General features: G+C 42.1%; 1 protein-coding gene across 22 annotated transcripts in view; it reads right to left on the bottom strand.

Annotated features, from left to right (window-relative positions):
- Nucleotides 1-14886, bottom strand: part of camk2b1 (calcium/calmodulin-dependent protein kinase (CaM kinase) II beta 1) — a 61564-nt gene that overhangs the window by 44175 nt on the left and 2503 nt on the right. For all 22 annotated transcript variants that reach the window (XM_072387380.1, XM_072387384.1, XM_072387387.1 and 19 more), the window contains exons 2-5: nucleotides 12386-12480; nucleotides 2903-2962; nucleotides 2387-2441; nucleotides 1940-2005 (exon numbers count right to left, since the gene is read on the bottom strand). In XM_072387380.1, the coding sequence (XP_072243481.1) occupies nucleotides 1940-2005; nucleotides 2387-2441; nucleotides 2903-2962; nucleotides 12386-12480 (276 nt within the window). The remainder of the gene's footprint in view (nucleotides 1-1939; nucleotides 2006-2386; nucleotides 2442-2902; nucleotides 2963-12385; nucleotides 12481-14886) is intronic.

The following is a 14886-nucleotide window of genomic DNA, read 5'->3' as shown; positions in this document are numbered from 1 at the left end:
GGCCAGTTGAGTGTTTACAAGTCAGCAAAATAATTTGCTTAATCTGTTGTCCCAAACAAGGCACGTATTGATTGATCAGTATCGGGATCACTGGTCCTGACACACCCCAACGACCAATCTATATTACTTTTTTACGTCAGACGAGACGGTTTTGATGGTCTTAAAATATCTAAAAAGTCCCACTGTACTTTGAGCAGACATTTTCAGTAAAGCGAATATTTACATGGTTATTTTGGTTAAGAATTTTCCAACTTTAATTGACTTGTGGTGTGTAGTTTGCGACTGTTTGCTGTAGAAAAGCACAAATATCTAGCTGAGAGTATTGGCAGACACTCTGCCTTAAATGACTTGGATCAGTATTGGTGACATATTAAATCTTCGTGGGGACATCATGGTCCTTGGTACTGAAAGTACTTCTGGTTGAAATGCAGCCAAACAGTCTTTTTACTCACAATCACAAAAAGTTTTCAGGGTAAAAAAAACACTGCAGATAAACGTCATTCTGTCACAAGGTTTTAAAACATGGAAGTTTTAGACTGAAAGACAAACGATAGGAATACAAACAATGAAATGACTTTTCTGTTTGTTGTTCTGTTGAGACGAGCTCCAGACAACCATTTACTGTGACATATTGATGTGCTTTTCTTCAAAACCGGGCTGTTCAGTTTATCTTTTAATGCTGCTGAATGGACTAACACCTACATAACAACTGTCAGTTTCAAGTATCTCTCTCACTCTTCTCTCAGTGTATTGTCAGTACACCCCTCCCCACTACTTAATTTCCTCTTCCGCCACAGGTGAAAGTGAACTGTGTGTGCTGATGAGTCAGCAGGGGAGGTGGGCGTGAGATATAAAACAGCACAGTTTGTGGTAAGAAGATGAGGCAGAAGAAAACAAAATAAAAAAGAAAGTGGAAGTGGCTGCATATTCATCCTCTAGAGGTGGGTTTGTCTTTGGCTCTGCTGACTGTTTGAGTGAGGGAAAACAATAATGAAGAGAGATATAATGAAGAGGGACATAACATTGTAGAGTTACCCTGAATAACCTGCACCTGCAGAGCTAATTGGATCATTTAAAAGAAACATACTTGAAGTACTTGACCAATAACAGTCGTCAATGTGACAGATATAATGTGGTTTTTATTATTTGTAGCTAGGTTCTTGTACATGTCGTTGGATTCAGAGCATGTGTAAGATTCTAAAAACAGAATTAGAGACAATTGTACCCCCACTCTGGGTGAAAACCACAACTGTAAATGCATTGTACACTTTGCAATACGTTTACTCCTGGAAAAAGAGTCGTCAGCTAAATGTTTGAAGATGAACCCAACAACCTGTGCTGTGCTTTGTGTTGCTTGGGAAACTCTTACAAACTGTCGACTCAAACTCTTCAGTCTTTTTAACCTAAAAAACTATATTTCCTTGTCTCAAATACACACGATTGGTCATAAAGGTAACTCCAGTGGGAGAGGTGAGGCATTGGGGAAGTGACGTCAAAGAAGAAGCAAAGGAAAGAGGGGTGATGGGCAAACAGAATCAGGAAAAAAAAAACAGAAGAAACGGTACTACTATGGCAATGAAAATAGCTGAAGTTAGAAAGAGAGAAAGGTAAACAGCTGGCAGGAGAGATAAGAATAAGCGAGAAAAACTACCGTGGACTGTACGGGGAAAAAGAAAGAAAAGAAAAGATGAGAATGAACATGTGCAGAAAGAGGATTTGAAGAGCTTGAAACAGGATGAGAAGAGACAACGCAGAGCAGAAAGTACGAGGAAGAGAAGAGGAAACAGAGGAATAATGGAAATAAAGAAGTGACAGAGAAAAGGAAAAAATACACACAGCTACAGAGGACATCAGACAAGAAAAGACAACAAAGACACAGACCATTTAAAGACAAGGAGGGGCTCGTTCACACACGGAGAGATGAAGGCTGCGCTCCTACCTGGCATCGGCCTCGCTGTAATACTCTCTGGCTACGATGTCCTCGAACAGTTCACCTCCGGTCACCCTGGGAACAGAGCACACACACACACACACACACACACACACACACACACACACACACACACACAAGTTTATTCTAAACTGAGAGGCCTGGCTTGACAGGGGGGGCTATTGAGGTGTCACATTATAATTTCTTATGCCTGCTCCCCCACTTCCCCCCATCCCCTCCAATACTCCCTTCCACCCCCTTCCCACAGTGTTACCATGGAAACTAGAGGGTATTGCTAAGAGATGGTTGCGGAGGGTGTGGGTGGTGGCGATGGGGCAAATATAGGAGAGAGTTATGTAATAATATATGTTTAGAAGGTATGGGAGTGAGGGAGTGGAGGAAGAAGAAAAGAGGCAGAAGATGAGCATGTGAGTAGAGGAGAGGATGATGACTTACAAGTCAAACAGGAGATAGTGGAAGCCCTCCTCTGATATACTGTCATGAAGGCGAACTGCAAGAGAGAGATTGAGAGATAAATGTCAGTTCTTCACTGCATTCATCACTATTTCATTGTGTTTTATTATTCATTTCTTGTCTCAGTATAGACTATTCAAAGCTTTTTCAAACTGCTTTGGGATAACACCGGGTATCACCGCTGCATTTTAAACCCGGAGATTAAAAGGACAGTAAAAAAGAGTGTAGGAGGGGGGAGAAACCATGGGGATTGAGTCTTACATCATGTATTTGCAATATAAAAAAGGGGTTTGTGGCTTTTTTCTTTTTACTAAAAAAAAATTATGAAATCGTGAGATCAAAAGCAGAAATGTGATTAAATATTTCTAAAAAAAAACATGAATACAATGCAAAATCAAGACTGGCCTAATAAAAAGCACTAATAAATGGGCAGGACTTTGTTAGGTCAGCTTGAGCAGGGTTGGTTTTAACAGGCGCAGAACAGAACGCCATCCTTACCAATATTGGGGTGTTTCAACAGGCGGCAGATCCGAGCCTCTCGTTCCAGCTTCTGGTGATCTGAGAAGCAACAGAAGACCAAGAGAAACAATGCAGTTATTCCTGAAATCTCACTGTACCATATTATTATGAACTTTACAGCCTGTTTGTAAAGTGGGGTTAAATATATTTGATGGATAAAAACTTGGCGATATATAAAAATCTCAAAGTTAGATTGAAATTAAATTTATGTCAATCTCTATGAGCATGACTCAATTTCTGTCGATCCATTGATAGAGGAAACAGCCTGTCCTTCGGCATAAAAACAAGACTACGACAAAAGCCAATGTGTCAATGCGGCCATAATGTCAAAACATACCCATTTATTACTGTAAAACACTGAGCGACCAGCAGGGAAAAGGACTGAGTGCACGTGGGGGAGAATCAGTGGACCTGAGGAGAGCTACGACAGCTGAGGGTGAGACCGTGACTGATCTTGTGTTATCCTCCCAAATTGTTGAGGCATTTATTTGCATGGATACGCAGAATAAATACATGCAGAAGCAAATCTTGCTGAGCTACACTGTTGCTACCCGGCGCTTTCAGTGAACCATTTAAGCCTTTAAGAAACTTTTTCCCATGAAAGTACTTTAACTTCAACTTTAACTGCCGTCTCTAGAGTGAGTGCAGCAGCGTGGCAGCGGACAAGGAGGTGAATGTGAGTGAAACAGGAAATAAGAAGGCATTATGCTGCTTCCATCATGATCTGAAATGTAAATACAATTATCAACTGCAAATACAAATGAATAAAGCTTGTGGTATAACGGTTAAGCATATACGAGTCCATCAGCTCACATGTAAGCTGCTATTATAAGATAAGGTTGAAAGAGGCTAAATGGATAATTTGGAGTAATGGTAGGTGGACCACCATGTATGTGTGTGTGTGACTGCAAAGCACAGCAGAGAGCACCAACATAGAGATGCATATTTAAACCCACACATACAACTTATGAGCCACACAAATGCTAACATACTGTACACACATACAGTTCACACAGGCACACAAATAGACGGAGTAAAAAAAAAACACAAGCACACACGATGACACTGGCACTGAGGAGTGACAGTGAAGTGAAAACCCAGTGATTAAAGTCTTAGAAGATGAGAGGAGAGAGGCGGAGAAAGGAGTGGAGGAGTGCTGAGGGGGGACAGAGGAGGAGGAGGAAAAATGGAGGGATGATTTATATGCACAAAGCCTGGTTGCTGTCTTTTTGCTGGAAGAACAAGACATTGCAAATCGCTGCGGTTGCTTCACCAACCACTGCCTGCTGCTTGTTTTCTTTCACTCACTGTTCATTTGTTGTTCTCCGTTTGAAGAGGCTACGAGCACACTGAATATTTTTCCATTTATTTGTTTGCCCCCGTGCGACAAAACCGCATTTCAGACGGCGTTAATGGGATGAAAATTAAAATGATGCTGCATCTCTTCACAGTTTAGGAATTCAATCTGAATGCAGTATTTGCTGATGGCTGGAGAGGAAGAATCATGCATTCCAAATGAAGGAACTGGATCTCATCTTTTTTCTCTCTGAGTTCAGCGTCCAAGCTTTCATTCAGGTTTTTGAAAAGGACTCTCTGCTTGAGTTGATCAATCCCTGGTAGGTTATCCATCATTGTATGTGCATTGGCAAATGGTGGAAAACATATCAAAACTATCAGTGGCTGAAAATACAAGTAGAGAAATGGCTCAGAGTAATCGCCTCGGTTCAATGTGGTGAAGTCTATCTGATGGCATTACTGAGCCTTTGTTATCAATCATCTCTGCAGGACAGCATGACTGAAGACTGAAACGGAAATCAGACTTCTACATGTAAATGTGAAACTTCTGATGACTTACGTTAGCTATACTGTCACTCATTCTTTACAGAGTTTGAAATGAAACACCTTTCCTGTGCAAAAGCTACTTTACTTTGGAAAACTGGGTGACAGAAATCGTCATAAAATTTACTGACGATGAGCTACAGCCTCATCTGTGATGTTTTCTGTTCACGTCATTTATCAAGCTGGCAAGATCTAAAGAAGATTAAGCAAGAGTTGTGTTTTTTTATGAGTGACAGATCACCTTCCCGAGGCAAAGCTCACATATGAGTCTTTATAACTGGAACAGCATAAACTGGAAGTGAGGGGTCAGTGTGGGGGTTATCGTCATGGGAGATATGGTAGAAGGACAAGTGGTTAAAGTAAAAGTCTTTCCCAAAGCCGACATCTGAATACATATCAGATTTGATCAACTTACTTGAAAGCAGGAGATAGATAAGATGTGGATGACCAATGCTTTGGTAATGGAACCACATTAGCTGTTTTCACCCTGACCGAACAGCTGCAACCTCAAACAGTACAGCTAGACGAAGTAAGTAACCCAGAATTAAAGAGGCGCTGTCAAGTTTGTGCCCAAGCACTCAGAGAGGAGAATCACCAAATCTGTGGTAGCTTCCTGAGCTAAGCATCTATGGAGTTATTCAGTAGCAGAGAACCACAGGTTTCACCAGCTGCTGAAGACCTTTCCTTCAACTTCCAGAAATGGCTATTACTTTACAGAAACACACGGGCTCTGAAACAGACAGCGGCAACCTGCAGACTAAAAAAGGGAGGAGCTTGATTTTTTTCCTTTTTAAAAGGGGATTCAGACTGATTTGACTGAAAAAGTAGAGACACGGTTCGTGAAATATATCCACTCATCTTGAATTTGATGGCAGATCGTCTGGATGGAGCAAATCTTCCTTTCATAACTGGTGGTGCCTTTCCAGATGTGCTACATCTGTGATGCAAGCTTTTAAACTCAGCACTGATGATAAGCTCAATGGGTCCTCTCCTCTGTAGTCCATGACTTCCAGAGAAATGTTGACATTTCCAGAGAAGACAACAGCACTTCCTGATCCTGTTCACATATGGTTCTTCTTTGCATGACAGGGCTTTAACCTGCATTTGTGGATGAACTGTGTTCACAGACAATGACTTCTGGAACAGCTCCTGAGCCCATGCAGTGATTTCCATGACAGAACCATGCCTGCATTTAATGCACTGCTGCCTGATGGCCCAAAGATCACAGACATCTCCAGTGTTGATTTTCAGCTGACGTCTCCAGATCAATCAGTATATTTTAATGACATTATTTACTGTAGATGATGGCCCATTCAAAGGCTTCACAGTTTCCTGTTAAGAAGCGTTTCTCCATAGTTTGAAGACGCAGTTTTTTGCAGATTGCAGAGCCTCTGCCAACTTTTACTTCTGAGAGACTCTGCTTCTCAAAGGTGCTTTTTAATCCAAGTCATGTTAAATTCAAGCAGGCAAATATTTTTCTATTTCCTCCAGCTTTAAGACAAGCTAATATCTTTCATGATGTATTCAAATGTCACACTTTCAGTGTCTGATGCTGTTTCTATATCATATTTTGAAATGAAAATTGCACGTCAACACATTCTGCATTAGATCCAGTTTAAAATCTCCTCTCTGTGGTTCTTACGGTAAGGAACTGTGGCGACGTGTAGTGCTGGTGGAGCATGATGTTTCAAATATTAATTTAGCAGGTCAGTCATACACCAATCCTGTGCTTCTTTTGCAGCAGGATAAATAAGGCATGAGAAGAGAGCAAGGAGAAAGGAAGGATAAGGGCTGATCCTGAGGGGGATGAGAGAGGAAGTTGAGAAAAGAGGACAAGCAGGAGGAGATAGGTTGCAAACAGGAACATAAGCAGCACTGAGATAACCCAAGGACAGCGTTCGGTGAAGTCTGTGGGAATCTTTGTGCTGCAGAAGAAGAGAGCAGCACTGAGGAGAGGAATATATTTGGGTTAATCATCACCAGTGAGGACTGAGGTCTCAAGAGGGGAGGAGATGTAAAAAGACATCCACAAAGACAGCCAGATATAACCACTGTTAACACTAACATGAATCCTATCAGCTGGAAGATGTGGAGGATCAGTTTTACTGTTCCCCACTTCCTATAAATACAACAGAAATGGAGAGACAGACAAGTAAATTGTTGTGATACCACATCGAGGCCCAAGTTGGCTACAAGAGCTTTAGTAAAAGCTGGAGTAAAAAGCTCTCTAATCCCGTTAAAGGTTTTGAGTTTCTTTCTTCACGTAAACCATAAAAAAAAACAGATCGTAACATGTTCAATAAAAGTTAAAAGCTGTTTCTAATGTTGGCGCACAGTGGAGGAAAAAAAAAAGGTCACACACTAAAACTTCACACCTCTAACTTTGGTTACAGCATGCTTTCACTGAGGCATTGTTTCAAAAAGCTTGTGAAGGTTACAACACTCATTTCTGTCCAGAGCTGCATTCATTTCTCAACAAGGTCTTGTACTGATGACGGGAGAGTCGGACTTCTGCGTCAAGTCTTCTCCAGGATGTGGCAAAGATCTTAAACGGCGTTAAAGTCTGGACTCTTGCAGCCAATCCGTGTTAAAACATGATGTCTCATGCTCCTCGAGCCACTCTTTCACAGTTTCAGCCCGATGAATCCTGAACTTGTCGCCATGAGGGAAGAAACAATCAACTTATGGACAAAAATGGTCATTCAGTATATTCAAGGACTCAGTTGAGCTCGTGTTTTGGCCTGACCTGCTGAGACAAACAGTCGGCACGAGATACGATGGGTGCAGCGCTTCATCCGCCGCTCTTCCTTCCTGATACATCCATCACTCTGAGACAGGATAGAGGTGGACTCTTAGGCCCCATCGCCTTTTTCCATTCTTGAACCCAAATCTTATGCTCCTTAGCTTTTTAAAGCCTTTTTTTCTTCCAATCAGTCTCACGGATAAGTGGTTTTACTGCAGACTACACGGCTGTTTAATCCCAATACCCTGAGTTCTCTTTGCATTGTGCATGTCATAATGCTCTTTGATGTGTGTTCTACTGTTGATTTTCACCAAATATTCAAGCTTTTCCTCTGCTAACATTTGTTCACAACCATGCTTTTGGGTTTTAATAATGCATTGAACAGTTCTTGAACAGTTGTTTAAGGAATGAGAAGCTCCTCACTGCATCAGGTTCAATAACTTGTTGCCAGCTGAAACATATAAACCACTGCGTACTGTTCCAATGGGAGCCTCATACCAATTCACTTAGTTAAATTTGGCTAGTGACAGAGTATAAACAGACTGCATACTGGTCATGAACGTTACTAACACAACAGGATTTACTGACAACTGTAATGACAGTGAAAGGGATTTGATTTCATAATAAGGCTTAATTGCACTAAGCCTTAACATGACAACATCTGTCCTGGTTATTTGACATTGACATATAGCCTGCAGACCAAAACCAGGTCGGACCACTGCTACTGCATTGCAGGTGAATCTCAGACACCAAACACAAGCACAGCTACTCTATCATGATAGATTACAAAGCCATACAGGAACCTCTGGCATCCCCCGTCCGCAGATCCCTTCCAATAAACAAGCGCTATGATTGGCTGCAAGCCTTGCCCAGCAGACCTGTCCTATATTTCCTGTTGACATGAGTTGGATTGACATTAACCATTTGGTGGCTGCAAAAAAACAGGAGGGGGCGGGAGCGGGGCTGGAAAGGCCTGGCTATACTTACATTCACTCATACATTTATAGATGACTATGTTTGGTAATGTGACTTTTGAATTGTGGGAATCATCATGACTTCAAGCAAATAGAGTACAATATAGTTTAGTGTTTAGTTTACCGACTACTTTACAGGCTCAGCTCTTCTGCTGCGGCGGTCTGAATATCTGATGAATGTGTGTGTATGTGTGTGTGTGTCACAGAGAACGAGACGCAGAGTCAGATGAGAGTCCCGTGCTAAAGGCATGTAGGCATACAGGCGCATGGCCCTCAGCTGCCAAGTGCCTGGGGTGCCTTCTCTCGCATGACCCCTTCCTCCCTCCCTCCCCTCAGCTACCACCTCCATCTGCCAGTCTTAAACAAACGCTCCTCTTAAGTTACTGCAACCAGGTCTCTAAACTCAACAACTTTACCTGTTGTCTGAGAAATATCACAAAAAGAAATCGCTCTTCCAAAGCAGGGCAGCAAGGCAGCGGGATTGCCATAAAACCTGGCTGTAGCCGCTCATGTCAGATAGGTCATGGAGCTATAAATAGGACTGGAGTGGAAGTAGTATGCAGCAGCTCTGCTGGTTCTAACATTGCTCTGCTGTCTCACAGAACATGGCTCATCCATTAGTCAGGGGTGCAGCAAAGGCCTCATGCACCACCCAGCCAGGTCGGATCAGTCCTCCTATCAAATGTTGGAGCAGGGAGATTATGCTGTGGCTCGGAAATACAGTGGGAAGCTGCAAGGAGCTGCACTCTCTTATAAAGCAGATGGAAAGAGAGAAATGTACAGCTACAGGTGAATCCTCCGTTCTGTGTGGGCTGCTCATCAATTCAATGCCTGGAATTAACTGTTAAGAGTCGTAACAGAAGCAGGATAATCTGGGATGGGATTAATCTCATTTAAATCTCCTCGCTGTAATGACAGTCGACCTGTGGCAAGAGATGTTGGGTCTAAAGTACTGTTTAAAATGTTATATAAAGACAAATATGGCATCTTTTAAAAGCAAATTAAAGTCATTTTCCTTTTTTTGGTCATTCTGCAAATTTGGCCGATTACAAACAGATTACAAACAATTATAAAAACATGTTGATTTCTCAGCAGAGGGGGCTTGATTATCACAAATCTGGGTTGGTATCAGTAATCTGTGAGAATTTGGAAGAAATATCATCAGAACAGATGTGAAACCTTTACGTGAAATTGATTTCATGTTGCCATCTTAACCTGGAAGAACAGATCTTGTACCTAAATGGAATCTTTCAGGCAAAATAAGGGAAATTAATAAAGAGATCGACAAAAATTCACTATCATGCGTCACTAATCTCTTGGTTTTTTTTGTGGAAAAGCATCAACCTAAAAAATCTAAAAATGGTTTGTGGCAGCAACAAACTGAACTTAAATTGATGGATTAAATTGGGAGAAAGGAACAATTTAAGTGTAACAGTACATGCAGACCAAAGTATAAGAATGCTTCTTCAATATTCTCAAGAAACCTTTTAACATCTGAAATACAGAGAGCCCTGCTGCAATTTCCACTGCACAAAATGTTAGGAGAGACAGAAGCTGTGCCTGAAACAGCATGCTGAAACGCTTCATCTCACACCGTGTTTGCATACTCTACAGAATCAACGCACCATTTGAAAGTGTTTATTACACACACTCATTTCTTACGTTTTGCGCTTAACTTCTGCATCAAGCAGGTTCAGCCCTGAAAATCCACCCTGCCTCACATCATACAGAGAATATTTGAATAAATCCGTCTGCGTGCAGTAATGGCATCTGAGCAAATGAATGCACGCGCTAAAAGGCGAGGTCGCAAAGAGACAAACAGATGAGCAGACATTCTAGATTGATGCCCTTCTTCTAATGCCTGTAAAAATGCCTCTTCCACCACACTCGACGTTTTCACACACAGGCCGTTTGTGTGTTTGTGGAGGCAGGGTAACGGTGGGGTTCCACCTGGCAGGGCCGTGGCTGTGGGTCTCTTGTTACGAGGCTGCGGGGGCATCAGGAGATTTACACCACGCAAGTGGTGGTGCAAAAAGGCATAGCGACCACCGTGGTGCTAGACTGGTTGTCATGGCTGTGGCATTCAGCCCTGACTTTTTCTGTGACCATTACTGGCCGAGCGGCATGTCGTCCTAATAAAGGTTTTAAAGAGATCTTTTTAATCAAGTGAGATATTTACTGAGTCAGCAGGTCCTCAAACAGAGGAAGTATCATAACTTTCTACCATCAAAGTGATAAGAAATTAACATCAAAGGGTTTAAGGGGATTAGAAAATGATTACTTTGTGGAAAAGAACCCTGAAAGCAGTGGTACTGACCTCTGCTACAGAGGCAGGATGTTACAGCAGAGTGAAAAATGTAACGTTAAATTCAATTAGACCTCAGACTGATTTACATTTTAATTTCAATCATAATCATTATGTTTCATCATTGAATCAACTGCTGATTATAGCCTTGATTGGTACATAATCAGAAAATAGGCACGTCAAAACTAATTTCCCAGAAGCCAATTTGAGCCCTTCAAAGTGCTTTGTTTGTCCACCCAACAGTTCAAAGATCAAATCCATTTGTTTTCCTATAAAACCAGTTGAAATATTTCATTTCACATGCTGGAAATGCCTCATTTGTTATTAATTTTGGCTAAAGAAAGCGTTCCTTTAAAAAAGTACTGTCAAAATTGCTGCTCTGTCACTCTTTTAACGGATTAATTATTTCAGTTCAAGTCAGATATTCATTAAATTTTCTTTATTGCACTCAGAGACAACACACAGTCATTAATATCAAAATGTTGTAAATGTGTCACAATAAGCAAAAAATGTAAGTGGCATTACTTTGAGCTTATGTGGAACCACACAGTAGCCCTTATTTTAGGACATCAGCTCGTCGTAAGGGTAAGTGCACACTTCCACACAAGGTCATCTGGAGCAAGCAGAACATATTTCTGATGGCAACCGGAGCCAAGTAGGCACCTTTAATGCCCTAATCACAGATCAGATAAATGTATGCATGACTGAACATTCACTGACGACAAAGCAACATAAAGTGAAGTTCACCACCATTAATGATCTACAGAGCACAAGCTAATGGCTTTGCATGGCAGTCTGGTCAGTTGGTGTAGCTTTGAGGTCATGCAGACGTCTGCAGAGAAACAGACTATGAAACAGTGAAGCAGTGACAGATATGGTCGTTCACTTTTTCACTTTTTACCTGCTGAGGATGCACGACTCTGGAGGGGCGGACTGTTATTGTACATGCTGGAATGCCAAGCCTCCAAGTTACCAGATAAAAACGCTCTATGATGCCAGTGTGATCTATATTATCACTTAAATTGATACACAGCACTTATATCTGTCCATGCACCACCTCTCCACCAAGTTTCATGATATTTGGCTTGGCAGTTTTTGCGGAGCACCAACATCAGTGCACTGATGAGGAAAGTGTACAGTGTTAAGGAGCGAGCCGCTGATTAGCTTGCAAGCGTTGACATCCCAGCAACAACGAGCTGGAGATGGAAGAAGTGATGTCACACGATGTGTTCCCGTCCAGCAGCTCAGAAGCAGGAAAAGCGGCAGCGTTTGGAAAAGATAAGCCTGATCTAGAGAGACCCCACTGTGAGGCCAAAGCACAATACTGTGTTTTATCTTTGCGGCCACATGCATCTGAACCAGTTTTGTTGTCAAGATATGTAAAAACACGCTTAAATAAGTGTCTACGCTGTAAGTTTGGGAATAACCACTCGGACACAAAAAGGATTAACAAATTAGTCATCGTTGTGTGGTTCCAAGTTCATCTTGCACATGAAGCGACAGTTTTTTAACTGGTAGCTCGTGGCTCTGAACTCCAGAATACGTTGTGTCATGACTGAATTAGAAGTACAGGGTGAAACATTGAAATGAGTGGTGCTTACCTCGTGCAGATAACTTTTTGGTGTTGATTATTTTAGCGGCATACTCCTGTCCTGTGCTCAGCTTGACACATCTGCGCACCACTGAAAATGCTCCCCTGTAGAGCATAGAAAGAAAAGTAGTCAGCTCTGTCAAACAGCCAAACAGGTGGACACCTGAACACCGGCTCAAATATCATCTGTGCCTCTCCTTTGTTTTTTTATTCACAGAAATGTTGTAGAGAAGTATGGAAGGTTTGTGTCAATCTGCCCATTCTGAATGCCGAGGGTGTTGACAGTGAAAGGCTGACTGGTACCTCGAATCCACCTCCAGACCCGGATGGTTACAGCCAACCAACAAGGTCTGGGTTAAAGGTGAAAGCTGAGACACCAGCTGAGTCAACGCTGGGTAATCTCTATGTGGAGACAAAAGAAAAAATCCAGCAGCAAAACATGGGCCGCTTAATGAGTTTTTCAGCACCTGATAAAAAATAACCACGAGCTGGATGAAGTTCTGAATGCTCTACCTCCTGGTTAGGGCTGCCTGGTTAGTGTGGTAGCGAAGAATCAACCTGCTTGTGTGCAGTGCTGAGAAATAAGATCCAAAAGCAAAAAAACTCCCTGCATGAGTGATACCGGCCACACAAACAAACGCATAAGCCGCTGACACCAAACTCCGCAGCTGTGCCTGGAAAGTTCACACTCAGTGAGATAAGTATCTATCATTGGTGCTAAATATGCTTTAACACACATCCACATTCGAATAAGGTAACAGTTCATTAATCACAGCTTTTTATTGTCTGGTTTGACACCCAGAAAGCCCACGTGGAGATTTAGAAAACTAACCTAAAACAGAAATAAAAATCATCTTATGACCTCAGAGGTCAAGGGTTTTATAACCGGATAACTCTGAGCCTCTGGTGTGTTGTTACAGTCTCTGGTGATGTAGAAGAATTACATACAGTGTAAGCTTTAAAGCTTCAGTCAAACTGAGACAAACAGGACAGCAATGTATGGGAAGAAATGAAAGCGTTTCACAACAGATTTTGTTTCAGCAGCTGTGTTGCAGAAGGAATGCCGAGTGTCCCAGCTGCGTGATCGTTCATATAGACATGACACACACCCCGAATACATGATACACTGAATGGAAACTTTAAACCCTGACCTGCACGAGTAGAAAAACACTGATATATTCAAAGATTACACTATAAAGGTAAAGACTGATGCCAGAGCACATTAAGATGAAAGAACATACTCTAGGCAATTGCTACAGGTTGTGCACAGCGATTCTGAAAGCTCATATTAAACAACACCGATGAATGGATTGTTTTTGCCCATTTCAGTCAACACAGTGGGGTTTTGTAGTCGAGTCGGGCTGATATCATCTGTAATAAATGTGACCAACTCACTGAGGCAAAGTCACGATGCTTAAATGTCACAAGCCCTCCGAAGAAAGTGACACCAGGCAAGAGTGAGCGAATATTAATTAGCTCTCCTCAGATGATGGATTAGTATTACAAAGCTACAGAGAGTGTCATCATAAGGATGCCAAGACGTTCCCACCTGCGCTCCTTCCTCTGTGTCTGAGTGAATAATGAAATCAGACAATGGGGGAGAGTTTACAGTGTAGGGTGTATTGTGTTGAAGATTAATCTGAACAATGCACCTTCTTATCAAGGTGGCGGCATTTTTAACAAAAGCATTATTTTTCCTTTTAAACGAGCGCCAGGACCGAAGCACGAAATCTCCCGGGGTTTGAGATAGATGGAACATTCCCTGCGACAATATTTATTACTTCTGGGATGAAGCGTACATGACGGGGGTGCAGTGTTGTAAATTAGTCGGCTCCTTCTCTCTTCTGTGCAGTCGGCCTGGCAGACAACCGCATTTATGCTGATCCAGCAACATTACTCCACCGAGAAACCACGTTTGGAGTAACACACACTAATGTCTTGGAAGTGTAGGGTGTGAAGGGTCAAGTGCTGTAAAACACCAAAGCAACAGCAGAAGAAGAAGAGGAAACATGCAGCTCCGATGTTATGCTCACACCACTGATGTTTTGGGTGTCAAAGCAAAGGAAGACAGAGCTCAGCTGAAAAGACGCTTGAAAACAGACATCTGCACTCACTGTGGATTTTATTAACTTACTGGACATAATGAACAAGACAAAACGTGCGTGGTGTGTAAATCTGACTCGTAAAAATGCATAATTGTGGTAATAAAGCTAATACGAGGGACCTCGTTAGACCAAAGGTCTGCTACCTCGCTGAGCACAGCCAGAACAACTGATCAGTCAAGAATTAATGAGGGGATGTCGGCTTTGTTCTCCAGCTCAAACAAGGGACAAGAATCACCAAATCTATGGCACCTTTCAGAGATCAGGTTCAGCCAAATTAAAGCTGGTCAAACAGCCATTACATGGGATTCGTGGACTCCAGAGACATATAGGATGTACAGTAGTGAGGCGGGTCACTGAGAAGATTCAGCTTTTCATAATGAAGACTGTAATGTCTGAAACAAAAAGG

This window comes from Leuresthes tenuis, unplaced genomic scaffold, assembly GCF_036924035.1.
Source record: "Leuresthes tenuis unplaced genomic scaffold, fLeuTen1.0.hap1 SCAF_6, whole genome shotgun sequence".
NCBI classification, from domain to species: Eukaryota; Metazoa; Chordata; class Actinopteri; order Atheriniformes; family Atherinopsidae; genus Leuresthes; species Leuresthes tenuis.
This window is presented reverse-complemented; position numbering and strand designations above follow the sequence as displayed.